This window comes from Geotrypetes seraphini, chromosome 6 (genome assembly GCF_902459505.1).
Source record: "Geotrypetes seraphini chromosome 6, aGeoSer1.1, whole genome shotgun sequence".
Classification (NCBI taxonomy): domain Eukaryota; kingdom Metazoa; phylum Chordata; class Amphibia; order Gymnophiona; family Dermophiidae; genus Geotrypetes; species Geotrypetes seraphini.
This window is the reverse complement of record NC_047089.1, coordinates 136,329,156-136,355,223: the sequence shown is the minus strand read 5'-3', so window position 1 is coordinate 136,355,223 and position 26,068 is coordinate 136,329,156. Positions and strand designations below refer to the sequence as shown.

General features: G+C 43.8%; 1 protein-coding gene across 11 annotated transcripts in view; it reads right to left on the bottom strand.

Moving 5' to 3' along the window:
- Window positions 1-26,068, bottom strand: part of ABCC4 (ATP binding cassette subfamily C member 4) — a 627,262-nt gene that overhangs the window by 15,901 nt on the left and 585,293 nt on the right. For 10 of the 11 annotated variants that reach the window (XM_033950379.1, XM_033950382.1, XM_033950383.1 and 7 more), the window contains one exon: window positions 930-1,035. The exons of the other annotated variant lie outside the window; for it this stretch is intronic. In XM_033950379.1, coding sequence (XP_033806270.1) covers window positions 930-1,035 — 106 coding nt within the window. The remainder of the gene's footprint in view (window positions 1-929; window positions 1,036-26,068) is intronic. 11 annotated transcript variants of the gene reach the window in all.

The following is a 26,068-nucleotide window of genomic DNA, read 5'->3' as shown; positions in this document are numbered from 1 at the left end:
GCTCTTCTTTGAACCTTTTCTAGTGCTGCTATTTCTTTTTTGAAATAAGGAGACCAGAACTGAATGCAATGTGGGGAGTCAAACCATTGAGTGATACAGAGGCATTATAACATTCCTTTATTAGTTCTTTATTAGCATTTCAATATTACATATTCTTGATCACAATTATTAGAAATAAACAGAAATAAATTCAAATACTACAAGAAATATCAAAAATTAATAAAAAGGAAAATATTTTCATTTGCTCTGTTAATTAGTCCACAATATATGAGGGAGCAAGCATAAAAAAGTCGGACATTTGTCAAAATCAGAAAGAGTACATAAGGGGGAAAAAACCCCAGCACCTCTGATTACCACCCAGAATCTATTCATGAGCCTTCCTCCTGTATGTCCACAGAGGGGCCCCTAGAAATCACATTTTTACTAGTTATAAATCTTAACAACTGTGAAGACTCAAAGAAAATATATTTAGCTCCTTGATAATTAACATAACATTTACAAGGAAATCTGTAAGCAGTTCAAAGAAGAGGAAGGAGGAGGAAAGGAGATGAGCAGGGAACGAGCAGAGGGCAGGAGAAGCTCGGAGGGGAAATCAGGAGACAAGGAGGTAGGACAGGAGGAGAAGGGGCAGTGGCGAGAGTTAGCTCAGCCCACCCCCGATGGCATCCATTGGAGCTCCCCCTTAAAAGGGGAGGGGCCAATGGCGCTCCTACACGTATTGACTAGATTTCCGAGTCCTTGTATTTGGTACCTAGGGGGATGGGGATTTTGTTTTTATTTGGGGGATGTTATGGGGGTTATTGTTCATGGCATGCCTACTTACTTTTGTTTCTGTATTATTTTGTGGAATTGTTTATATTTTCTCAATAAAAAAGATTTAACATAAAAAAGCAACATGAAATTTCATCGCAGACAATGTTATTCCTTACCATGATCCTGTCACTGTCAATAACTGTATTCAATCTATGTGCAATTGTCAGTACAGTGCACTGGGCAAATTTTTCACGTATTGTCTTCTGAATCAATTCATCAGTTCTAAAAAAAACCAAAACAAAACCCCAAAACAATAGAATTGCGTTAACCAATCTATCTGGTTTATTAACCAAGGATTTACAGTATTTTTCAAGTTATATCACTTCAATATTATTTAGAGCACACATTTTCACTTTTCATATTTTCAAAGAAAAAAAAAAAACCCTGCAGACTATGTCATATAATGAAACTGGAAATCTACCAAAAATGTCTTTGAATTTATCTATGAAAACATTTCCTTCTGAAAACCTCACATTGTGTTTGTACTAAGGCACTGAAGAGGCTGGCCTAATATAACCTATGAATTCATTATCATTTTCACTTATTTTTCAATAGGCAGTAATACAATGTGGGCAGCAAAACAAAGAATCACACTGTGATGCAGAACAAGAGAAACATTTTCCCCAAGGTTTTAGAACATTAGATAACTTCAGAAATGACTTCACTCTCTTTGAACTCGGCTCTTCAGTTCTAGCTTTGATGGATGTCCCTTCATTACAGCAAAAGAATGCTCTGCTACCTACATTGTTAGTGTCTATTGAAAATACCTCATGACTAACGTGGCATTAGGTTAACCTCCGACACCTTCACACAAACAATATATACACATATACACAAAAAAGGGGCTGAATAACCATAAGGAAGGCTCTTAGGTTTGTGCCAAAAGAGATAGAAAATTCTACACTAGCATTTTTTTAAAAATATAAGATGCTACGATAAATCTGAATAAATCTTGCCCTTCACTCCTTCCTCCTAAACCATTGCTTCTCCTAACAGTGTAACTTAAGAACTTGATCTAAATCTTATTGTAAACTGCATAGATTCCTTGCAGAAAATTGCAGCATATAAGACACTGTATTGTATTGTATTGAATATGATTGGATGCAACTTAATATACAGTACAAAAAAGCACATTTTTTAAATTAAAAATCAAGGTTTTAAATATTTTCCTTCACATATTTAGTTAAGATATTCTCAACCTTTTTTCTATATAAATTTGTTAGGATCCCATCTCCTATGACTACCTGGGCTAGCAAAAGTGGACCGCTGGGGGCCTACAAGCAGAGGGGGTGGGGGCTTCTTACCTTTGGAGGTGAAGGAGGGCAGATCAGGGGAGAGGGAGGGGGCAGCAGGAATCCCTTAGTCCACTATCCAGAAATTAACTCGACAGATTAGAACGGTGGCCAAAGTTAGAACAGCTTTTTTTTTTTGCTTTTCTAACTTTAGGTGTTTACTTAACTGATTAGCAGCCTGAATATCATCACTAACTTACGTATTAAATGCAGGCTCTACCCAAGTTCAGTCAACTAACTGCTTTGGCACTAATTGGACACGGCAATAGCAGTAAGTGCTGATATGCCCCAGGTACATTAGGTAGATTGTGAGCCCGCCGGGACAGACAGGGAAAAATGCTTGAGTACCTGAATAAATTCATGTAAACCGTTCTGAACTCCCCTGGGAGAACGGTATAGAAAAAATTGAATAAAAAAAAAAAAAAAAAATATTCAGTGGCACTGTTGGTCATAGGTAGCGGAACGCTATTTTGTTTTGTGGGAGGGACCACGAAGTCCTGAGGCACGATCTCTCACCAGCTGCCAACTCTGCCCCCCCCCCACACCTCCTCCTGGCAATGTACTTTTAAATCTTTGGGCAGCCGCCGCACAGCGTCAATCAGCAGGCCTGCCACAGAACCCTTCATTCTTCTTCCAGGGGCAGGCCTGCTCGTTGACGCTGCGCGGCGGCTGCCCAAAAATTTAAAAGTACAGTGCCAGGAGGAGGTGGGTAAGGTAGTGGAGCCATAACCAACCAGTGACTGACAATCTTTGGGGAGGCTGTGGCCCCTGTGGCCTTCCTTAGTCTGACACTCATATGTTGGTTAAATGTCCCTAAATACAGTAAATACAGTCCCTGAATACAGTAATTTAACTGGCAGAAGGCTTTCCTGCTTTAAGAAATCACTTTCAGTATGTTTATTTAGGTGCCTTTCTGGTCTACAAAAATTTTGGTTTCAATCAGGGCTTAATTTATAGACAAAAAATGGAGCTGTGGAGACAGCAAGGGGGTGCAGGAGGGCCGGGGGAAGGGCAACAGGAGAAGAGGGGCTGGATTAGGGAGCAGAGTGGAGAAAAAAATAATTTAGAAGTGGACAAGATCAACAATAAAAGAATACAATTATGAGATTAATAAAGCTAGGAAGAACTATTACGGTAACAAAATTAATATCGCGGAAAGATCAAAATAAAGCTCTATTTACTCTTTGGAAGTCAGTTATCAATGAAGCAGAATGATGTAATAACATCCAAAAACCTTTAGTAGACGCATTGGCTTCTTTCTTCAACGATAAAATCTTGAAAATAATCTCCTCTTTTTCTAATGGTACTGAGTTACTTATTACTTTAAGGGGTCCTTTTATCAAGCCGCGCTAGTGGGGTTAGCGCATCGGACATTTCATCACGCACTAATCCCCGTGGCTGACTATAAAACTGCTTGCTCAATGCAGATGTTAGTGGCTAGCGCAGCAGGCGGTTTAATGCGCGGTATTATGCGCGTTAAACCCCTACTGCAGCTTAATAAAAGGACCCCTAAATCCTGAACAACCCACTAATAATATATCAGTAAATAGACAATGGAGTTCCTTTGATTCAATTACGGAGAAGCAAATGGCGAACTTATGTATGAGGTTTGGAAAAAAAAAAATGTCTGATTGGTCCTTTTCTAGCTTATCTTTTTGGCTGTATTCCCCAACCTGCCCTCTCTCTTGGCTAACAGCTTTGATAAATCATTTGCTTTCAAAGACTTAGGGCTCCTTTTACTAAGGTAGTGGTAGTGGCTAGCGCGTGCGACATTTTAGCATGCACTATTCTGCGCGTTAAGGCCCTAACGCACCTTTCTAAAAGGAGCCCTTATTTCTCAAAAGGCATGCGTCGTATTGTACTCTCTCCGCTATTGAAAAATATCAATTTAGATCCGACCATTTCCGCTAATTACCGACCCATAGCAAATATACCTATATTAACAAAGATGATTTAATCTATAGTATCTATACAGCTTTCAGAATATTTGGATCTATTTTCAATTTTACTTCCTCTCCAACATAGTTTTTGTTCAAACTTTAACACAGAAACTTTATTGATTTTTCTTATCACAAAGACTCAGGGTCTTTTGTCTCAAGGTCGTTATGCTATCAAGCTGCAGTTTGACTTGTCAGCTGCTTTCTATGTTGTGAACCATAATATTTTGATCTTTCTATTGGCCAACATCGGTATTGATGGGCAAATTTTAGACTGGTTTACAGGATTTTTAACATTAAGATCATATCAAGTACATAATGAAGGCAAATTTTCTTCATCCTGGTCCCCTGTCTGTGGAGTGCCAAAGGGATCACCTTCGTCTCCCATTTTGTTTACATGATGACACTACAATATCTGAAACTATTTTCAATTTAATCAATATACACTTATGCAGATGACATCTTTATCCTGCTTGAAGTAGATCCTTCTCTTAGGGCTCCTTTAACAAAGCTGCGCTAGCGGTTTTATCGCACGTACCGGATTAGCACGCGCTAGCCGGAAATCTACCACCTGCTCAAAAGGAGGCGGTAGTGACTAGTGCGTGCTATTCCGCGCATGGCCTTAGCGCGGCTTTGTAAAAGGAGCCCTTAATAATGTAACAGCTAATATCAACTCATGTATTTCAAGAATCCAGGATTGGGCTTCTTTGGTTCATATGAAATTAAATACTACATCAACAAAATTACTGTGGTTTGGGCCTAAGATAGAATTATTACCTTCATCTATACAACTGAATTCAGGAGATTTATTGAAGATTGAGTTTACTTCCAAAGTTTTGGGTTTCATTTTGAATTCCACATTTTCTTTCTCCCTTCAAATAATCAATGTGACGAAAAAAAATATACTTTTTCAGTCTCCGGATGCTCAGATGGGTTCGTTATCTATTATTCCAACAACACTTTAGAGTTCTAGTTCAAAACTAGGCTATGCTAGAGTTCTAGTTCAAAACTAGGCTATGCTAATTCACTTTACATATGTTTAAGTAAATGCAACCTAAAAAGATTGCAACTCATTGAAAATACAGCAGCAAAATTTAACAGCAGACCTGGCTAGGCAACTACATCAAAAGAGCTAGGTTGACCTACGGCGCATTTCGGAAAGAAATTAAGACAGCACTAACTTGAGAAATATGTGTATTGTACTAATTGTATTGTATTGTATTTTACTAATTGTATTCTGTAATTCCACACTATTTGTATTCTGTAATTCGCTGATTGTCCAGCTCTCTTCACTGTAAACCGCCTAGAAGTCGTAATATTGTGGCGGTATAGAAAAAAATAAAGTTATATTATTATTATTACGTAACTCCTTTGCTAAAGGCACTCCACTGGCTAAAGGCATCTCCACTGGATTTGAGAATCTGATAACATATAAGTTACTAATATGATTGCTATTTATGATTCAGTAGTGTATGAGCCTATGAGGAAGCGTTAGCGGCAAAGAGCTCCTTGAATTTGATATTGCATATCTGGAGTGCCGCTTCTGATGGCTCTTTAAACACTTCTGATAAATCTTCAATGTTACTCAGAACACTTCATTGCAAAGTTATGGATATGAGAACATCTATTTAAGAACTGGAGTGATTTGCATATTATTGTGAAAATTGTATTATAGCAAATCTTAAAACCTATTCAGCTGGTTTAAGTGTAGATCAGTAAAATATACTCCTACTTTAATGCATTTTGAATTATATATATATTTTTAGACAGCAGAACATGACATTCGTACAGGGGTTGAAGAGTAACCTAATGGCTAGTGAAGTGGGCTCAGAACTAGGGGAACTGGGTTTAATTCACACTATAGCTCCTTGTGACCCTTGGCAAGCCACCTATTCCTCCAGGATCTGCTGCTGCAGCAGCAGCAGCAGCAGCAATGGCAAGAAGTCAGGAAAGAAGTGTAGCATGAAATCTCTGAATCCCTCTGCAATTTTTTTCCAAAATCTATTTGGTTCCACCCCGAAGCAAACAAAATTTGCTTAGGAAAGTACAAGATCTGCTGGATTTTCAGAGCCCAGCACACAGTTGTTTAGAGATGCCATGTCATTGTCTCTTTCCTGGTTTATTATCATTCTCATTGCTGCCAATTCCTGGGGAGAAGTGGCAGCTACACTGAGATGGCAATGGAAAGGATAGATGATAAGAGATCTGCATAAGAACATATGAATAGCCTTACTGGGTCAGAACAATGGTCCATCAAGCCCAGTAGCCCGGTCTCACGGTAGCCAATCCACTAATACCTGGCCAAAACCCAAGGAGTAGCAATATTCCATGCTACCGATTCAGGGCAAGCAGTGGCTTCCCCCATGTCTTTCTCAATAACAGACTATGGACTTTTCCTCCAGGAACTTGTCCAAACCTTTCTTAAAACCAGCTACGCTATCCACTCTTATCACAACCTCTGGCAACACATTCCAGAGCTTAACTATTCTCTGAGTGAAAAAAAAAATCCCTTCCTATTGGTTTTAAAAGTATTTCCCTCTAACTTCGAGTGGTCCTAGTCTTTGTAATTTTTGACGGAGTGAAAAATTGATCCACTTGTACACGTTCTACTCCATTCAGGATTTTGTAGGCTTCAATCATATCTCCCCTCAGCCGTCTCTTTCAAAGCTGAAGGGCCCTAACCGTTTTAGTCTTTCCTCATATGAGAGGAGTTCCATTCCCTTTATCATCTTGGTTGTTCTTTGAACCTTTTCTAGCACCACTATATCTTTCTTGAGATAAGGAGACCAGAATTGAACGTAATACTCCAGATGAGGTTGCACCATGGAGCGATACAGGGGCATTATAATATTCTTAGTCTTGTTAACCATCCCTTTTTTTAATAATTCCTAGCATCCTGTTTGTTTTTTTGGCCTCCGTCGCACATTGGGCAGGTTTCATCGTATTGTCTACGATGATACTCAGATCCTTTTCTTGGGCGCTAATCCCCAAGGTGGCCCCTAGCATCCGGTAACTGTGATTAGGGTTATTCTTTCCAATGTGCATCACTTAGCATTTGTCCACATTCAATTTCATCTGCCATTTGGATGCCCAGTCTTCTAATTTCCTAAGGTCCGCCTGCAATTTTTCACAATCCGCATGCATTTGAACAGTTTAGTGTCATCTGCAAATTTAATCATCTCACTTGTCGTTCTAATTTCCATATCATTTATAAATAAGTTAAATAGCACCGGTTCCAGTACAGACCCCTGCGGCACTCCACTGTTTACTTTCCGCCATTGAGAAAAATGACCATATAACCCTACCCTCTGTTTTCTATCCAATAACCAATTCCTAATCCACAACTGAATTTTGCAACCTATCCCATGACACTTTAATTTTCTCAGGAACCTCTCATGAGGAACTTTATCAAAAGCTTTCTGAAAATCTAGATACACTATCACCTTTATCCACATGTTTATTCATAAGAACATAAGTATCGCCTCTGCTGAGTCAGACCATGGGTCCATCACGCCCAGCAGTCTGCTCTCGCGGCGGCCCCCCCAGGTCCTTGACCTGTAGTTGATCTTCCACCTAAAAACATTTTATTCCCTAATTGTTTGTTAGCTTGTATAATAACCATCTAACTATACCCTTCAATCCCTTTTTCCTTCAGGAAATCATCTAGTCCCTTTTTGAAACCCAAAAGCGTACTTTGCCCTACCGCCTCCTCTGGAAGCGCATTCCAGGCATCCACCACCCTTTGAGTGAAGAAGAACTTCCTAGCATTTGTTCTGAATCTTTCACCTTTCAGTTTTTTTGAATGCCCTCTTGTTTTTGTTGCCCCCACTAGTCTGAAGAATCTGTCCCTCTCCACCTTCTCTATCCCCTTTAAGATTTTACAAGTTTCTATCATGTCCCCTCTAAGTCTCCGCTTTTCTAGGGAAAAGAGCTCCAGCTTCTCTAGCCTTTCAGCATATGGAAGGTTTTCCATGACCTTTATCATCCTTGTTGCTCTTTTCTGAACCCTCTCGAGTATCGCCATATCCTTCTTAAGGTACAGCGACCAGTATTGAATGCAGTACTCCAGTACACCTTCAAAGAAGTGAAGCAAATTGGTGAGGTAAGAAATCCCTTGGATGAACCCATGCTGACTCTGTCATTAACTCATGTTAATCTACATGTTCCACAATTTTATTTTTTATAATTGTTTCTACCATTTTGCCCAGCACTGAAGTGAGGCTTACCGATCTGTAATTTCCCAGATATCTCCTGGAGCCCTTTTTTAAATGTAAATCATATTTATTAAATTTCAAATACAAACAAAATAGTAAAAAAAATCCTGGAGCCCTTTTAAAAAATTGGTGTAACATTGTTCACCCGCCAATCTTCAGGTACTACAGACAATTTTAGTAACAGGTTACAGATCACTAACAGCAGGCCAGCAATTTCATGTTTGAGTTCTTTTAGTACCCTGTGATGTATACCATCTGGTCCAGGTAATTTATCACTTTTTAACTTGTCGATTTGGCTTAGGACACCTTCCAGATTCACTGAGATTTCTTTCAGTTCCTCCACATCATCACCCTTGAAAACCATTTCCGGTTCAGGTTGATCTCTTACATCTTCTTCCGTAAAAACCAAAGCAAAGAATTCATTCAGTCTTTCCGCTATAGCCTTATCTTCCCTGAGGGCCTCTTTTGCTCCTTGATCATCCAACGGTCCCACAGATTCCCTCACAGGTTTTATGCTTCTGCATCCGCAAAGGTTTTTCAGGGAGCACTTTCTGCCACCCTGCAAAATCTGGTGCTCTAATCCAAATGCCTAATTTGCCTATAGATAGCTCTACTATAGATAAGCTGCAGAAGTTAAAGGAGATTTGTAGCTGTAAACCTAAGGAAAACAAATATTAGAAACAAATCAGTCACACCAATATTAGTGTGTGCTCAAATCAGTTTTAAAAGGGTTTACTGTGGGATATGTGAGGCATCCCATGGTAAGTTCTGAATATGCATGTGTAAGCCATGCGCTAAAACAAATTTTTTATGTTTTCTGGGAGAAATGTGTCTGGGGCAGAGTAGGCATTTCTGTGCTAATTGTTTAACACAGGGGTGCCCAACGCGTCGATCGCGATCGACAGGTCGTTCGCTCAGGCGACCCCAGTCGATCGCACAGCAGGTTCCCTTCTCTTTTTTTCACCTCCTGACTGGCCCGCCTCTTAAAGAACGCTGGCCAATCAGAGTGCTGGAAGGGCGGGGTGAAGATCGGTGGGGGACGGAGCTCAGCGCATCACAAGAAATAGAAGCGCCTGTAATGATTGAGGTAAGAGCGAGGCCTAATGCTGCCCGATATACAATTTTAAAACCCCCAAAATTGGCCTCCTAATCAGTGGCGTACCGAAGTGGGGCGGTTCGCCCCCGCCCCGGGTGCACGGCTTGGAGGGATGCACAGCCGTCCGGGTCCTCCTGCCCTTCCTTTCCACCGGTTTGCGCACGGGGCTCGCACCCGCCGCCCAAATGGTGCTGTTGGTTATCGCGAGACTCGCGGGAGTTGACGGCACCATTCGAGTGTCGGCGCGGGACCAGGCAGGCGCAAGCCCCGAGCGCGGACCGGGGGAAAAGAAAGGCAGGATGACCCGGACCTGGCCGGCTGTGCACCCCTCCAAGCCGTGCACCCGGGCGGATCGTCCCCCTTCTAAATCCATTGTACTTGTCTTTTATTCAGTTCCACTAATGAGCATTGTGACAGGCAGTTCTTATGGGGCAGTTCTTGGAAGTATTTCTTTGTTTTTCTGTGCCTAAGTATTCTATTAATTTAACTTCCTTAATCCTGTGGGGATCTCCAAAGGGGACGAATGGGAGACGGCCGGTGGCAGGTGGTACTTTAGCAATTCTTACAGGTTGCCATAGGCCTCAGGAGCTGTCTTCCCTCTGCCGTGGTCCTGCCCCTCCTCTAAGTCAGAGACAGGCTTGGGGCAGAGGGAAGACAGCTCCTGAGGCCTATGGCAACCTGCAAGGATCGCTAAAGTACCAGCGATCCTCTCTGCAGACTGCTCCTTGCTGGAATTAGGTAAATGGATGTGGGGAGGGTAGGCCTTCGGGGGGGGGGGGAGTGCAGTCCTTCAAGGGGTAGTGCAGGCCTTCAGGGGGGGAGTCAACCTTTGAGGGGGAATGTGCAGACCTTCAGGGGGGTCAGGCCTTCGGGGGAGGGGGGCTGTATAGTAAAAAAATATTTGAACATAAATACAAAGTACACTCGGTGTGTATATATATATATAAATAAATAAATATATATATGTTTAGCATTTTTATTGTTGGTAGATCATTTTGACGTGGTCATTTTAAAAGTAGCTCGCAAGCCCAAAAAGTGTGGGCACCCCTGGTTTAACACATCTACATTGCCACATGCTGATTAGCAAGGGATCATTACAGGTGGCGGCATGGGCTCATACATTAATTTTTTGGCAATTGCTGCACACAAATGACAACATTAGCATGTGGCACTAAATTGGAAAAATTGGCCATTTTTCAGCAGTGGTAAAAATGGTCTTAGAACATGGGAAAGACTAATGTAAGGGTGCGCTAAGGCCATTTTCTACCACAGCTTTGTAAAAGATGAGTGAAAAATTAGTCATGACTAAGAGACAGTATGACAGATAATAAACCTCATGTTTGATTTACAACTTTGACCTTGAGGGATTTATTTTTTTGTATTTTACACATTTTTGCCTTATGTAAAGATATGTAAGTAAAAAAAGTTAGGTTATCAGTAAAAATTTGCCAGACTGTCAAGTCAATATTCTATACAAGCATCTGCCACTGTGGCCCATAGGTACTGATCAGCACAAACTGCAGCTGTTTTTCTTTAGTGAAACTACAGCCGTCAGAGAGACTAGCAGTTAGGTTGTAAATGTGATTTATAAATCTCTTCTGCTTGAGGTAAGATTTAAAACCTTGTTTGTAGAAGTTTTTCAATGCTAATAAAAAGTACCAACAGTATGAGGCACCGGGGGGGGGGGGGGGGGAGGGGTTCATGATAGCTGACTGAGCAGATGTGTGGTTAGGAGCAATGTGGTGTTTTGCTGGGTTACAAGCCTGAGGGAAGAACATGATAAAACTACACTCCTTCCACCTGCAGAACCATTACCTTCAAGCATGGCACAGCAAACTTTATTGCATTAGCAAGCATAGAAGGAACCTGAGGTCCAGAGCTAGGCAAGGAAGGACCCTTTTTTGGCAGCATTGGAAACTTGCTGAGCTCTAGCCTTGGAAGTGAGGGCGGGCTGCAGCGGCAGCGTATTACTGTGGATATTGAAGAGTCTGCCACAGGCTTTCTTGAAGTTGGAGCTGCTAACCTATAGTTTTATTCCAAATGGGAAGAGATCCCCCTTTGATGGAGGGTTCAGAAGAGCCAACTGCTGTTCAGGTTTAGTCTAGTCCTGATGTAAGTAGAGATAAAGACAATTCTATAAAGGGTACCTAAAGTTAGCTGCCTACAGTTAGGGGCTTTTAATTAGTAAATTAGCTTCAATTATGCGCTTTAACAAGCTCATAATTGCAAAAAATAAAAATTAATTGGGCTATAGGCGAAATTCTACAAAAGACAGGTGCCTATCGCACGGTGCCTTGTGGTGCTTAACAGAAAGGTATGCATGTTTAGGGGTAGAGAGTGACTTAGGCACTGCTAGGTGCAATTCTTAAAGGACTTAGGTGCCTATAATGCAGGTCTTTAAAACCCTGGTCTATTTTACAGGCGTGTATGTTTTAAGTGGGTCTAGGACAGCTGTTTCATCATGGCAAGTTCAGTACAGCTGTTTCATTGCGACCAGTTCAGCATGGCCGTTTCAGCGTGCCCAGTGCTTATCTTGCTGAAGCTGCCGTTCCATCAGATAAATGTGGTGAAAGAGGGGCATATCAAAGAAGGTTTGCCCCCTCACCTCCGGTGCTTGTCCCAGTTGGATAGCTGAAATAAGGCTTCCCGGGCAGGTCCATCGCCACCCTCCCACTAGTGCTTCAGGCCCAATTGGTCTGGTGAAAGAAAGGGGGGCATTGCCCCCTCACCTCCCCCACTGGTGCTTCAGGCCTAATTGCTTCAAGGTTTGAAAGAGGAGAGCAATGCCCCCCTCATCCACTGGTGCTTCAATAAAGATAAATAAACCCTCCCGCTGAGACAGAATGGGGAGCAGCATTTGTCAGACTCCTCAGCAATTCAGGTGAGCTGGGTGGGGGCCAACTCAGCATAAAGGTTATCTGAGACAGCATGGGGACAGCATCTGTCAGCCTCTTCATAAGCCACCTGTTCAGGTGAGCTATGTGGGAACTGACTCGGCTTGCTGAAACAGCCCACTCTTAAAGGGACGTGATGAAACTTCCCATTCTGGTTTTAAGTTAGGCGTTGCTAAGCGCGATTCTGTAATGGGCACCCATAAGTGACGACATGCGATAGGCACCTTACTTTAGGCGCCTATGTTTTTAGGTGCTAATTATAGAATCTGACCCATATTGCCTGAAGGGAGCAACTTCAGTGGATGATATTACTCAGAGAGATTTGGTCAGAGATTGGAGCTCTTAAGCAGACTGGTGCAAACACTTGGCAATTTTAATCTAGGGGCCTCAATCTCTTGAAGCCCAGGTATGCTCCCATATTGAAGTATTGTCAAGACAAGACGATGGATTGAAAGAAGATCTACAATCAGTGCAGAATGCTGTGCTTAAAGGAAATATGGTGACTCACAGGAAACTGGATATGTTGGAGAATAATGAGCGATGATTAAACCTTCATTTTTTTAAATTTCCCAAAATCTCTAATACTGTCACCATTTGATATATTGAAATGAAGTCCTAAATATCTCTATTGATGTTATGGCAATTATTTTTGAAGCATATAGACATTTTAAAATGCAGAAATGTACATATGCTTGAAACATCCAAATCCCAATTTTGTAAAAGGTAGGATCTGAACTTGCGACACTGCTGTACGTCCAAATAGCAAGGAGACATGTTGTGAGTGGGACTATGAAGGGTCCAAAATCAGGACATCCAGTGATTACTGAAGGGGAAGAAACATCTAAGTCTTAAAAGAAAGATGTCCATATCTAGACATGATTGAACAGCTGTCCATTGGAGGAATTAAGACACAACACCTCCTTTATCCCCCCCAGTGGTTGCTGTCCCCCTTCCCTTCCTCTGAAAGTGAAAATGAAGGGAGATACCAGGCTCCATAACAGCTTCAGTTATTATAGGCATCTGCTATAATAAAACCCTTAGCGCGCATGCGCACTTCGAACTCTGTGGGCCCGTGATCCGTGGCGCCGTGCCTGTGCAGTACACCGCTGAGCGCCAGCAGTTGGCCACTGGGGTTGATGTGCTACGGGCTGTAGGGGGCATGCATGTGGAGCGACTGGGGGTGGGGGAGAGGGGGTTTCTGCTCTTCCGGTCTGGCTGTTGCATTATAGTGGGTGTGGTGTCCCCCTTCTTACTCACACCAACATGGAAGATGAGGTGACGAAAGGTAAAAAGCGGCGGTTTCTCTATCAGGGCACACAGACAGCATGTGGGAACATGACTGCGGCTCTTCTGCATTGTGAGGGGTGCTGCTGGACAGGGGGAAGGTAAACGGAAGGGAGAAGGGCTACTGCTGTACAGTGGGAGCAGGGAAGGGGTGCTGCTGGACAAGGGGGAGGTAAACAGAAGGGAGAAGGGCTACTGCTGTACAGTGGGAGCAGGGAAGGGGTGCTGCTGGACAAGGGGGGAGGTAAACAGAAGGGAGAAGGGCTACTGACAGGGGGGAAAGAAAGACAAACAACGGGCAGGGAGAGAGACAGAAAGAAAGACAGACAGAAAGAAAGAAAGGGGGCAGGGAGAGAGAAAGACAGACATACAGAAAGAAAGAAAGATAGAAAGAAAGAAATGCCTAAGTCTACACATCTATTCTAGCACCCGTTAATGTAACAGGCTAAAAAACTAGTTCTTAATAAAACAGGAAACAAGTCTGAGGAGTAGATTAGTGTTTAGTGTAGTGGATTGTAAACCAAGGAGGCCCAGGTTCAAATCCCACCTTAATTTTCTTTTATTTTGAGCCCTCTATGAACAAAAATACTTACCGTACCTGAATAAGAGTATATAACTCACCTGCAAGCCTGAAGGCTACTAGAGTAGTGTACATTCAGTAGGTATTTTTCTATTTCTGGAGGGCTGTCAATTACAAGAGTTAAAGAGGGATTTGAACCTCGGTCCCCTGGTTTACAGTCCACTGTGCTAACTACTAGGTTGCCCTTCTGCTCTGCAAGAATATCTGTGTGGGCATTTTCTAAAAATGGTGCCATAAAGATGTCCATGCACCTTGTTTTCCTCTGTTCATAATCTGGATGTTCCAGTTAGTATGTTGGTGAAAGAGGTGTGGTCCTAATGGAGGTGGGGGAAGGGAAGCAGATACTTTCAATTTGACAGACTTTTTAGATAAGTCACAAACTTTGCTATCTAAAGCTACCCTCATCATTTCTTTTGCCTTCGAATCCCAACTGTGTATGGGTATTACTTTCAGATTTCTGTTATAAAGAAGTAATGTTATATTATGTGCAATCTTATATCCTGCCAAATCCTCATGAATTATGAATTCTAGGCATATTGTTACATAGAATTTTGTATAGAGTTAAATATCTTACAAAGAATTAGACAAGCTACATAAAGTTATCAAATTATACATACAGTCTGAGGTAATATATCATAAATAGCAGCTGACCATTAACATTGTCTTTGTTTCAGGTGACTTATATTATTAGTCTGAGTCTCTTTGGACCCCTGGTATGGATTTCTTAAAAAGCCGTGTTTTCAGATTTTTGCGAAACTGTGTGAATGCTGTGGTTGTGCGAATTTTGATGGGAAGCAAGTCCACGATTTTGCTTTGTGATAGTTGAATGATTTGCAATCAAATGTCTTGTACTTTATATCTTTCAGAGTTGGGAATGATAGGGTCAGGTTGTTAGTTATGTTGGTCCGCAGATCTACCTAATAGTTCAGCATATCTGGGAAGCTTTTAGGGCAGCATAGAAAACAAAATAGAATTCAAACCATCAGTAACCAATGTACTGTAGTTCTATAAACAGTGCTGTGATATGGTCAAATCTTGATTTGTAGTATAATAATTTTACTGCAGTGTTTTGTATTAGTGGGGGCAGGGGGTGTTTCATTAATTTCACAGAGATACCTGAGACTAGAACATTGCAGTAGTCTAGAAGTTACAATATTGTTGACTGCACTAGTATCATATAGTGCTGTTGGAATAAGTAGAGTCTTACCCTTCTTAGTTTTTGTAGTGTACGAAAGGATTTTTGGAATAAGGCCCAGATGCACTAAAGAGGATTGGTAAGACCGTGTGAGTCTGCTGTGATCCGATTTTTGGCCGATTCAAAAAGAGCTATTCATGCACTAAAAAGTTTGCATGCAAATGATTAATGCAGAGGTTCGTTGTAATCTCTGTCTCTCCCATCTGATTCATCACTATAAGAGCGACTCTCACACTTGCGCAGAACCAGCAATGGCGAAGCCGAACAGGAGAGAAGCAAGGGAAATCCTCCTGCAACTCAGCTGTTCGGGGCAGAAAACCTTTTTTTTTTAAATGAGCACAGATGCTGTGTGTGTTACACACACAATATTTGCCCCATTAAAAATAAGAAAACAAAAAGGGGCTGGAGGAGTTGCCGTACAGTGAGAGATTAGAGAAACTGGGCCTCTTCTCCCTTGAAAAGAGGAGACTGAGAGGGGACATGATAGAAACATTCAAGATACTGAAGGGAATAGACTTAGTAGATAAAGACAGGTTGTTCACCCTCTCCAAGGTAGAGAGAACGAGAGGGCACTTTCTAAAGTTGAAAGGGGATAGATTCCATACAAATGTGAGGAAGTTGTTCTTCACCCAGAGAGTGGTGGAAAACTGGAACGCTCTTCTGGAGGCTGTTATAGGGGAAAACACCCTCCATGGATTTAAGACAAAGTTGGACGGGTTCCTGTTGAGCCAATGCGTAAGCAGGTAGGACTGGTCTTTGACCTGGGGGCCACCACAGGAGTGGACTGCTGGGCACGATGGACCACTGGTCTGACCCAGCAGTGGCAAATTCTTATGTTATGTTCTCCCCCCCGATGACGGCCCTCACGGACAAGCCCTGATGAATGCAGCACAGGGAATCCCCCCTCAACACACATTAGCGAAAATCAGCAGGAGGGATGCCCATTCCCTGCTGCCATGCCACCCGGCAAGAAAAAAAAATTGCAGAAGGGATGCCATGGCGACCCCCCGCACAAGAAAAAATGACAGAAGGGCTGCTCAATCCATCCTGCCATGCCGACCACCTCTCCCCACAGCAGCAAAACAGCAGGAGGAATGCCCACTTCCTCCTGCGACCGAGGGCCCACTCCTGCACTAGATGACTTGCCCCAAAAAGGCAGGAGGAATGCCCATGCCTTCTTGCCATTGGATACTCCCCTAAACCCCCCTCCATACCTTTTTTTGAAGATTGAAACAGAAAGGAAGCACGGTCCCGCCATCTTCAAGGCCCACCAATCCAAAATGGCAGGCCTTCTCTCCTTGGAGCATCATGTGATTCACGGAGTCAGAAGCCTAAGGCCCACTTGAGAGGGACCATAGGTGTCTGAGCCAATCAGGACCTTGGGCTCCTCCCTTTGCATCCCATGTGATGCATGGGGAGGAGCCTAAGGCATCTGAGTCATTCCATCTTCAAAAAAAGGTACGAGGTAGGGGGTTCAGGGGAGAATCCAGTGGCAGGAGGGAATGGGCTCCTGCCTTTTTTTTTGGGGGGGGGGAGGGAGGGTAGGGGATGGTTTATAATTTCTAAAATTGATTACTGCAACTCTCTTTACAAAGGAATATTGCAAAAGAAAATCAGACGGCTTCAATTAATTCAAAATACTTCCATCAAAATCATCACCAACTCTATGAAATATGATCACGATACCCCTCTGCGTAAAAATGTCCATTGTTTTCCATCCCTCATAGAATTACTTTCAAAATTGCTTTACTCACTTTTAAAACACATAAATCCAGAGAACCAGCTTTCATCGACAAATTACTCATCCCTCATGCTCCCTTCTAGAGTTCTTAGATCATCCTCCCAAAATTTACTTTGTCCCCTCGCTTAAGACATTCTGTATGCACCGTACAACCTCTTTTGCAGTTACTGCCCCCCTTACCTGGAACTCTCTGCCCCCCCCCCCCCCATCTCAGGGAGGAATCTAACTTAGATAAATTTAAAGGAACTTTAAAATGTTTTCTATTTAGAGATGCATTTGAGCACTGATGCTAATTACCCTTTCTCTAATCTGTACATAAGAACATAAGAACTGCCATCTCTGGATCAGACCCATGGTCCATCGAGTCCGGCGATCCGCACACGCGGAGGCCCAGTCAGGTATACACCTGATGTAGTTTTAGTCACCCATATCCCTCTATGCCTCTCGTAAGGAGATGTGCATCTAATTTGCCTTTGAATCCTAGCACAGTGGATTCCTTAATAACCTCCTTTGGGAGAGCATTCCAGGTGTCTACCACTCGCTGCGTGAAGCAGAACTTCCTGACATTTGTCCTGGACTTGTCCCCCCTTAGCTTCAAACCATGCCCTCTTGTCCGTGTCGCGTTGGACAATGTAAATAATTTATTTTCCTGCTCTGTTTTATCGATGCCTTTCAGCATTTTGAACGTCTCGATCATGTCCCCTCGCAGCCTCCTCTTCTCAAGGGAGAACAGTCCCAGTTTCTTGAGTCGTTCCTCATATTCCAAGTTCTCCATACCTCTTATTAGCTTCGTTGCTCGTCTCTGCACCCTCTTCAGCAGTTTTATATCCTTCTTTAGGTTAGGAGACCAATGTTGGACACAGTATTCCAAGTGTGGTCTGACCATTGCTCTATAAAGCGGCATTTATGACTTTCTCCGATTTACTCGTGATTCCTTTCTTTATCATGCCTAACATTCTGTTTGCTTTCTTTGCCGCTGCCGCACATTGTGCCGATGACTTCAGGGTCCTATCTATCAGTACACCCAGGTCCTTTTCTTGTTCGCTCTTACCCAGAGTTGCGCCTGACATTCTATACTCGTGTTTCTTATTCTTACTACCTAAATGCATTACTTTGCATTTCTCCACGTTGAACTTCATCTGCCATTGCTCTGCCCATTTCTCTAACTGATACAAGTCGCTCTGGAGTTCCTCGCTATCCTCCAGCGATCTGATTGCCCGGCATAGCTTTGTGTCGTCTGCAAACTTAATGATCTCACTGGATATTCCGTCTTCCAGGTCATTGATATAAATATTAAATAGGATCGGCCCAAGTACCGAGCCCTGGGGCACACCACTAGTCACTTTCTCCCAGTCTGAGAACTTCCCATTTATGCCCACTCTCTGCTTTCTGTTTTCCAGCCATTTGCCTATCCACCTTTGTGTATCTCCCTCTATTCCATGGCTTTGTAGTTTCCTGAGAAGTCTTTCATGTGGAACTTTGTCGAATGCTTTCTGGAAGTCCAAATATATTATGTCCACCGGCATTCCAGTATCAATTTGCTTGTTCACGGTCTCAAAAAATTGAAGTAAATTCGTTAAACATGATTTCCCTTTCCTGAACCCATGTTGACTGGGTTTCAGCAAGTCGTGTGTATCTAGGTGCCGGACTATGCTATCCTTGATCAGTGCTTCAACCATCTTTCCAGGGACAGACGTAAGGTTCACAGGTCTGTAGTTGCCCGGTTCCCCTCTCAATCCTTTTTTGAAAATTGTCTTGACCTTCGCTATCTTCCAGTCATCTGGTATCTGTCCAGTTCTGATTGTCAGATTGGCAAGTTTTTGCAATAGCTCTCCGATTTCAGCCTTCAATTCCTTTAAAACTCTCGGGTGAATTCCATCCAGTCCAGGGAATTTGTCACTTTTAAGTTTGTCGATCTGGTAGTATATCTGGTCCAACTCCACTTCAACTGTGGTGAGGCTGTCTTCTATTACTCCACTAAACACTTTCACTGCTTCTGGTATTTTTGCGGTATCCTCCTCCGTAAAGACGGACGCAAAGAAGGAATTTAGTTTGTCTGCAATTTGTTTATCTTCCTTGATGTACCCTTTTCTTCCCTGGTCATCCAGGGGTCCCACCGCCTCTTTTGCGGGTTTTTTTTCCTTTCACGTATCTAAAGAAGGGTTTGAAGTTTTTGGCCTCTTGCGCTATTTTTTCCTCATAGTCCTTTTTGGCATCCCTCACCGCCTTGTGACATTTCTTCTGATCATCTTTATGTTTTTTCCATGCTTCGGTTGTTTTCATGTGTTTCCATTTTTTGAAAGAGTCCTTCTTTTCTTTTATGGCTTCCCTCACCTGTCTGGTAAGCCATGCCGGTTCTCCCTTACCTTTTGTTCTCCCCTCTTTGGAGATCCTCGGAATGTGGAGATTTTGTGCTTCTGTGATAGTATTTTTCAGTAGGGATCATGCCTGGTCTACCGTTTCAAGTTTGTCCACCTTGAAGGCAGCTTTGAATGAAACTCCTCTCCCTCCCTCTTGTTTTTTCCTTTTTTTGTTCTATTTTCTTTATTGTAGTTCTACTTCTCCCTTTTGTCTATCGTTTGTCTGTTTTTGTTTTAATAATTAGTTTTTGGTTGAGTATTTTAAACTTGTAATGCCCGTTCTTTAATATTATTGTATATCGTCTAGAATTTAAGATAGGCGATCAATCAAATTTTTATTAAACTTTAAACTTTGGGAGAGCACCTGGCACAGAAGTGGGCCTTCAGTGGCAGGAGGGAGTGGGCATCCCTCCTACCATTTCGCTGCCACAGGGGGAGGTGGTCGGCATGGCAGGAGGAAGCGGGCATCCCTTCTGCCATTTTTTCTCATGCGGGTGAAGTCACCATGGCAAGAGGTAGTAGGGATCTCTCCTGCCATTTTCGCTGCCACAGAAGGGGGTCAGTTCCCGGTGCATCATGAGGGGATGGCAGGGATGGCAGTCATCAGAGGGGGTGTGGATTTTTTCTTTTTTAATGGGGCAGATATTGTGCATGTGTAACATGTACAGCATCTGTACCCATTAAATAAAAAAGAGCTAAACTGTGGTTAGACAGGTAAGCAACTGGTCTTGACCAGTCACTTTTTTTGGATCACTAAAAGTGCATCGGGAAGCCATGTTAGAGCCTCAGTTGCTCTACTAGTTTACATGGCATTTCAATAATAATGAGGTTATTTGCATGGTCGGATCGGAGAATGAGTGATCAGGCATGAAAACCACATGGCAAGCCAATGAACTACTCCAAATCAAAAGACAATGCAGACAACTAGAAAGAAAATGGAGAAAAAGTAGCCAAGATTCCAAAAAAACAGCATGGAGAACACTACACCAAAAATACAAACAAAAACTGAAAGAAAAAAGAAAGACATACTACACAAAGCAAATAGGATTCACACCTTCTTGCAAATCACATTGAGGGATACGGGTAATCAAGGTCTCTATCAGGGAGCACCTAGCTTGGCCTCCGCGTGTGTGGGTCGCCGGACTAGATGGACCTAGGGTCTGATCCGGTGAAGGCGTTTCTTATGTTCTTATCCCAAGACACAAAAAAGCTATTCCAGTTAATAAAAGAACTCACAGACACCACACCATATTTGACCAATAACAACTCCTCCTCCCTCAGCCACCTTATTAGCCACATTCTTCAAAAATAAGATCGCAAATATCAGAGCCACATTTAATGGAACACCTACTCAACTAGAAGAAATCTCAACTTCCCACACAGAAAAAGAATCAATAGCAGCAGACAGAACCTGGTCCCATTTCTCACCTATACAATGATCAGACTTCAACAAACTATATAACAAATACAGTCACGCAGCCTGTGAACTTAACCACTGCCCACCATACCTATTGAAAACCTCCGGTACACTATTCCGCACTCTGCTCCTACAATGTTCAAACCTTACTCACAGATGTCCAGTTCCCACAAAACCTCAACGAAATCATCATAACTCCAATCCTAAAAGACCCCAAAGGATCAACGGACCAACTATCCAACTACAGACCCATAGCCTCAATCCCACTGTATGTCAAACTAAAGGAAGGCCTAGTAGCTAAAGCCCTAAACGTATACCTAGAAAACCACATCTTACTCCACCCCACACAGTCTGGCTTCAGAACCAACTACAGCACTGAGACCCTACTAGGAACACTCATGGACATCGCGAGACAACACCTCTGCACAGGCAAGAAAATGATGATCATACAACTAGACCTCTCCGCAGCCTTTGATCTAGTAGACCACGACATGCTCTTACAAACTCTAGACTCAATAGGAATTACAGGAAAAGTACTAACATGGTTTAAAGGATTCCTACAATCCAGTGGCGTACCTAGGGTATGTGGCACCCGGGGCCCATCATTTTTTGACACCCCCTCCCCCCCATGTAAAAAAATTTTTTTTTTTTTTTTGCAATAACCATGAAATGGAATAAATGGTCAGAATAGAAACAGGCAGTGAAAATTTTCTTTTATTGAACCTCATATATGTAACCATTATTCCAAACATAACATAACATAAATTATGTCTAAATTGTCATGACATTAGAAGTACATATGGAGTAGTTGCAGGTGATGCTTGGGACAGTTCTGATTGTGTTAGTTCGGTTTTATGTGTTTTTTGAATAGAAGGGTTTTTATTTCTTTTTGAAGGTTTTGCAGTCTGTGGTTGATATCAATTGGTTGTAGAGTTGGGGGTCGAGTGTTGCAGCTCGAATGGCTAGGAGGTTGTCGAACAGTTTTTTTCTTTTGACGTTTTTGGTTGGAGGGTATGTGAATGGTGCACAAGTTCTCCTATGTCTGTTTGAAGTGGATTGAATTATTTAGCTGAAGAAATTAGTTACCCCCCATTCCACACACATTAATTCTCTTCCATTTTTGTTCCCATTATAAAAAACACTGATAAGTTCCCAGAAAAAAAATACATTAAAATAAGAAGTGAAAACAAAGGCCCCTACAGATGAGAACATAACATAAGAATAGCCTAACTGGGTCAGACCAATGGTCCATCATGCCCAGTAGCCCATTCTCATGGTAGCCAATCCAGGACACTAATACCTGGTCAAAACCCAAAGAGTAGCAACATTCCATGCTACCGATCCAGGGCAAGCAGACACTTCCCCCATGTCTTAATAACAGATTATGGACTTTTCCTCCAGGAATTTGTCCAAATCTTTCTTAAAACCAGCTACACTATCTGCTTTTACCATAACTTCTGGCCACTTCATTTTTAAGTTTAGATCTTTCCTTTCAAACAGAGACCTTGCTAGATGTCAAATACAGCACAAGGTAACTTCACATGGACTTAGCTGTGCAGGAAATGTGAATCTCCTCATACACCCACCATATAGTGCAAAAATGTGCAAAGGTCTGTTTTTTTCTTTCGATCACTACATAGCCTAATGCCACACAAGCAGCGCTGTTACAAACATATTCTGTAGGTCAATGCTAAGGATAACAAAGTTTCCTTCCTTGGACCAGAAGGAGATAAACCACTGGAAGAGATCCCAAAACAACACCCAAAGACCCACCAGTGTGTGAATCAGTTGAGTGGAGTGGACTAACTGGGGGGTGGAAATGGGCCCGGAGTTTGCTCAGCAGAATTTCCCAGACCACCTCTTCCTCTCAACACATTGACACGCTGCCACCATCACCACTAGGAACACCTCACTGGGTAGGCCAGCTATGCTATAAACTTTATAAAACACATTATTATATTTTCTTATAAAGCACATATTTTAACTGACCTCTCTGACATCCTCAGCCTTTCCATTCACAAAAATAGAAGGAAGAAAAGTTCCCATTTCCTGCTGTCTCATGTCCCCGGCCTATACAATATTTTTTTTCTGCAGACCCTTCAAAAGTCTGACCAAATCCTCGTTTCACTTGCATTATAAAGTACTGAGGATGCCATCTCTCCCCAATCCCAGGTCCTAAAGTCTAAGACAGTAGCGCAAACTAATGCTGCCAGATACAGGAAAAAAAAATTTTGATTCGATTCAGCCCTATTGAATTGGTTTTTCAATTCGATTTTCCTGCCCAGTTGGGTGATTTTTTTCAAAACTCCTGGTGGGTTTTATAGCTTTTTCACCCCCTTTGGCTTCTCCTAACCACACTGGCGCTGTGGTGTAAATAAAATAAAGAAACAAAAAGGACTTTTCCTCTTTCTGTTAAATCCTAGCTCACGTTTGCAGTCCAACACCAGCTCTGGCAGGATACACATTTCAAATCTGACATGTTATAATCACAAAACAGAAAATAAAATTAATTTTTCTACCTTTTGTTGTCTGGTTATATTTCAAATCTTGTTGGTCCAAGGCTCTGGTTTTCTTCTGATAACTTGCTTGCCAGGGTCTCCTTCTTTCTGCATGCTAACCATCCATCTGCCAACTCTGTCCTCCCTTTCCATTTCCCTTCCCTTCCCAGGAAGTCTGGTATCTTTCCTTTTTTTCATCTCCCTCCACAGATCCACCTTTTCTTAAATACCCTTTCATCCGGCATCTCTCCCTCCTTCCCCACCATCCCAGAGTCCACCATCTCTCCGTTTCTTTTCCTAATTACCCTCCTATCCAGTATCTCTATCCCTCCTCCACACCATCCCTTGTGTCCAATTTCTCTCCCTTTCTGTTCCTTCCCTCCCTAAATCCCATGGTCCATCATCTCTCTCCCTCTCCTCTATTTTCAGACCCATTATTTCTCCCCCCCCCCAAAGTTTGGCATATGCATGTCTCTTTGAACACCCCCTTCCCTCCGTGTACTTCTAAATCATGGTCCCCCCCCCAAAGGCCTGTCCCCCCTTAAAGGTCTGCCTGTCCCACCTTGAAGGCCTGCACCCCCCTTGAAGGCCTGTCCCTTCCCCTTGTAGGCCTGTCCCCCCCTTGAAGGCCTGCCTGCCTGTCCCCCCCTTGAAGGTCTGCACCCTCCGAAGGCCTGCACCCCCCCGAAGGCCTGTCCCCCACTTGAAGGCCTGTCCCACCCCCTTGTAGCTTCTCCCCCCCCCCTTGTAGGCCTGTCCCCCCCTTGAAGGCCTGCCTGCCTGCCTTTCCCCCCTTGAAGGCCTGTCCCCCATTGAAGGCCTGCACCCCCTTGAAGGCCTGCACCACCCCCCTCGAAGGCCTGCCCTCCCTTGAAGGTCTGCACCCCCCCCCCGAAGGCCTGTCCCCCCACTTGAAGGCTTGTACCACCCCCTTGTAGCTTCTCCCCCCCTTGTAGGCCTGTCCCCCCTTGAAGGCCTGCCTGCCTGCCTTTCCCCCCCTTGAGGGACTGCACCCCCCCCCGAAGGCCTGCACTCCCTTGAAGGTCTGCACCCCCCGAAGGCCTGTCCCCCCCTTGAAGGCCTGTCCCACCCCCTTGTAGGCCTGTCCCCCCCTTGTAGGCCTGTCCCCCCTTTAAGGCCTGCCTGCCTGCCTTTCCCCTCCTTGAAGGCCTGTCTCCCCCTTGAAGACCTGCACCCCCCTTGAAGGCCTGCACCCCCCCTTGAAGGCCTGTCCCCCCCCCTTGTAGGCCTGTCCCCCCCCTTGTAGGCCTGTCCCCCCCCTTGTAGGCCTGTCCCCCCTTGAAGGCCTGCCTGCCTTTCCCCCCTTGAAGGCCTGTTCCCCCCCTTGAAGGCCTGCACCCCCTTGAAGGTCTGCACCCCCCCAAAGGCCTACACCCCCCCCGAAGGCCTGCCTGCCCCCCTTGAAGGCCTGCACCCCTTGAAGGTCTGCCCCCCCCCCCCCGAAGGCCTGTCCCCCCTTGAAGGCCTGCCTGCCTGCCTGTCACCCCCTCCCCCTTGAAAGCCTGCTTGCCTGCCCGCCCGCCCCACCCTGAAGGCCTGATGCCCCGACCCACCCCGAAGGACCGCTCGCCCCCCTGGCCTCCCCGCACCACCTATGAACAGCCGCAGCAGGATCGCGAAGTCAGCGTCAGCGATCCCTGCGCTGCTTCCTGCGCCACGGTCCCGCCCCTCCTCTGACGTCAGAGGAGGGGCGGGATCGCGGCGCAGGAAGCAGCGCAGGGATGCTGACGCTGACTTCGCGATCCTGCTGCGGGCTGCTTCACAGGTGGTGCAGGAAGGTCAGTGGGGCGAGCGGTCCTTCGGGGGTGGCGGGGGACTGAACGGCAGGGCCGGGAACACCCCCTTAGGGCTGGTACCCGGGGCGGCCCGCCCCCCCCGCCCCCCCCCCTAGGTACGCCACTGCTACAATCCAGAACTTATAGAGTCAAAACAAACAAAGAAAAATCAGAACCTTGGTCCAACCCATGTGGAGTGCCACAAGGATCACCCCTGTCTGCTACACTCTTCAACCTATACATTGTCTCCGTGAGCTCCTACCTAGACAAACTAGGCATTACCTCCTACAGCTATGCAGATGATATCACCATACTCCTCCCCTTCGACCAACTTGAACCCTCCATGATAGGCACAATACACGGAACACTCGAAACAGTAGCAATATGGATGAAAGAACACAAACTAAAACTTAACCTGGCCAAAACAAACTTCATCCTCCTTGAAAACTGCAAAACCCCAACCTTGACTAACATAGTAATAAACTCGATCTCATACCCCATTCAACCCACGCTAAAACTTCTCGGAGTGCTGATAGACAGAGGCTGTACCATGCAACTACAAATCAACAAAATTATAAAAACATCATTCGCAACTATGAGAAACCTAAGACAAGTTTGAAAATTCTTCGACAGAAAATAATTCCAACTCGTGGTTCAATCACTAATCCTAGGCCTAATAGACTACTGCAACATACTATATCTCCCCTGCCCAGCAACTACAACAATGAAACAACTTCAAACAATACAAAACACAGCCCTAAGATTTATCTATTCGTTGAAAATATATGACCATATCACAGAGGCATACCACGACTCACACTGGCTTCCAATACAAGCCAGAATACACTTCAAATTCCATTGCCTACTATTCAAAGCTATAAACGGAAACAGCCCTACCTACTGGAACAATCAACTAACTCATTCCACCTCAAACAGACAAAGAAGAACCCA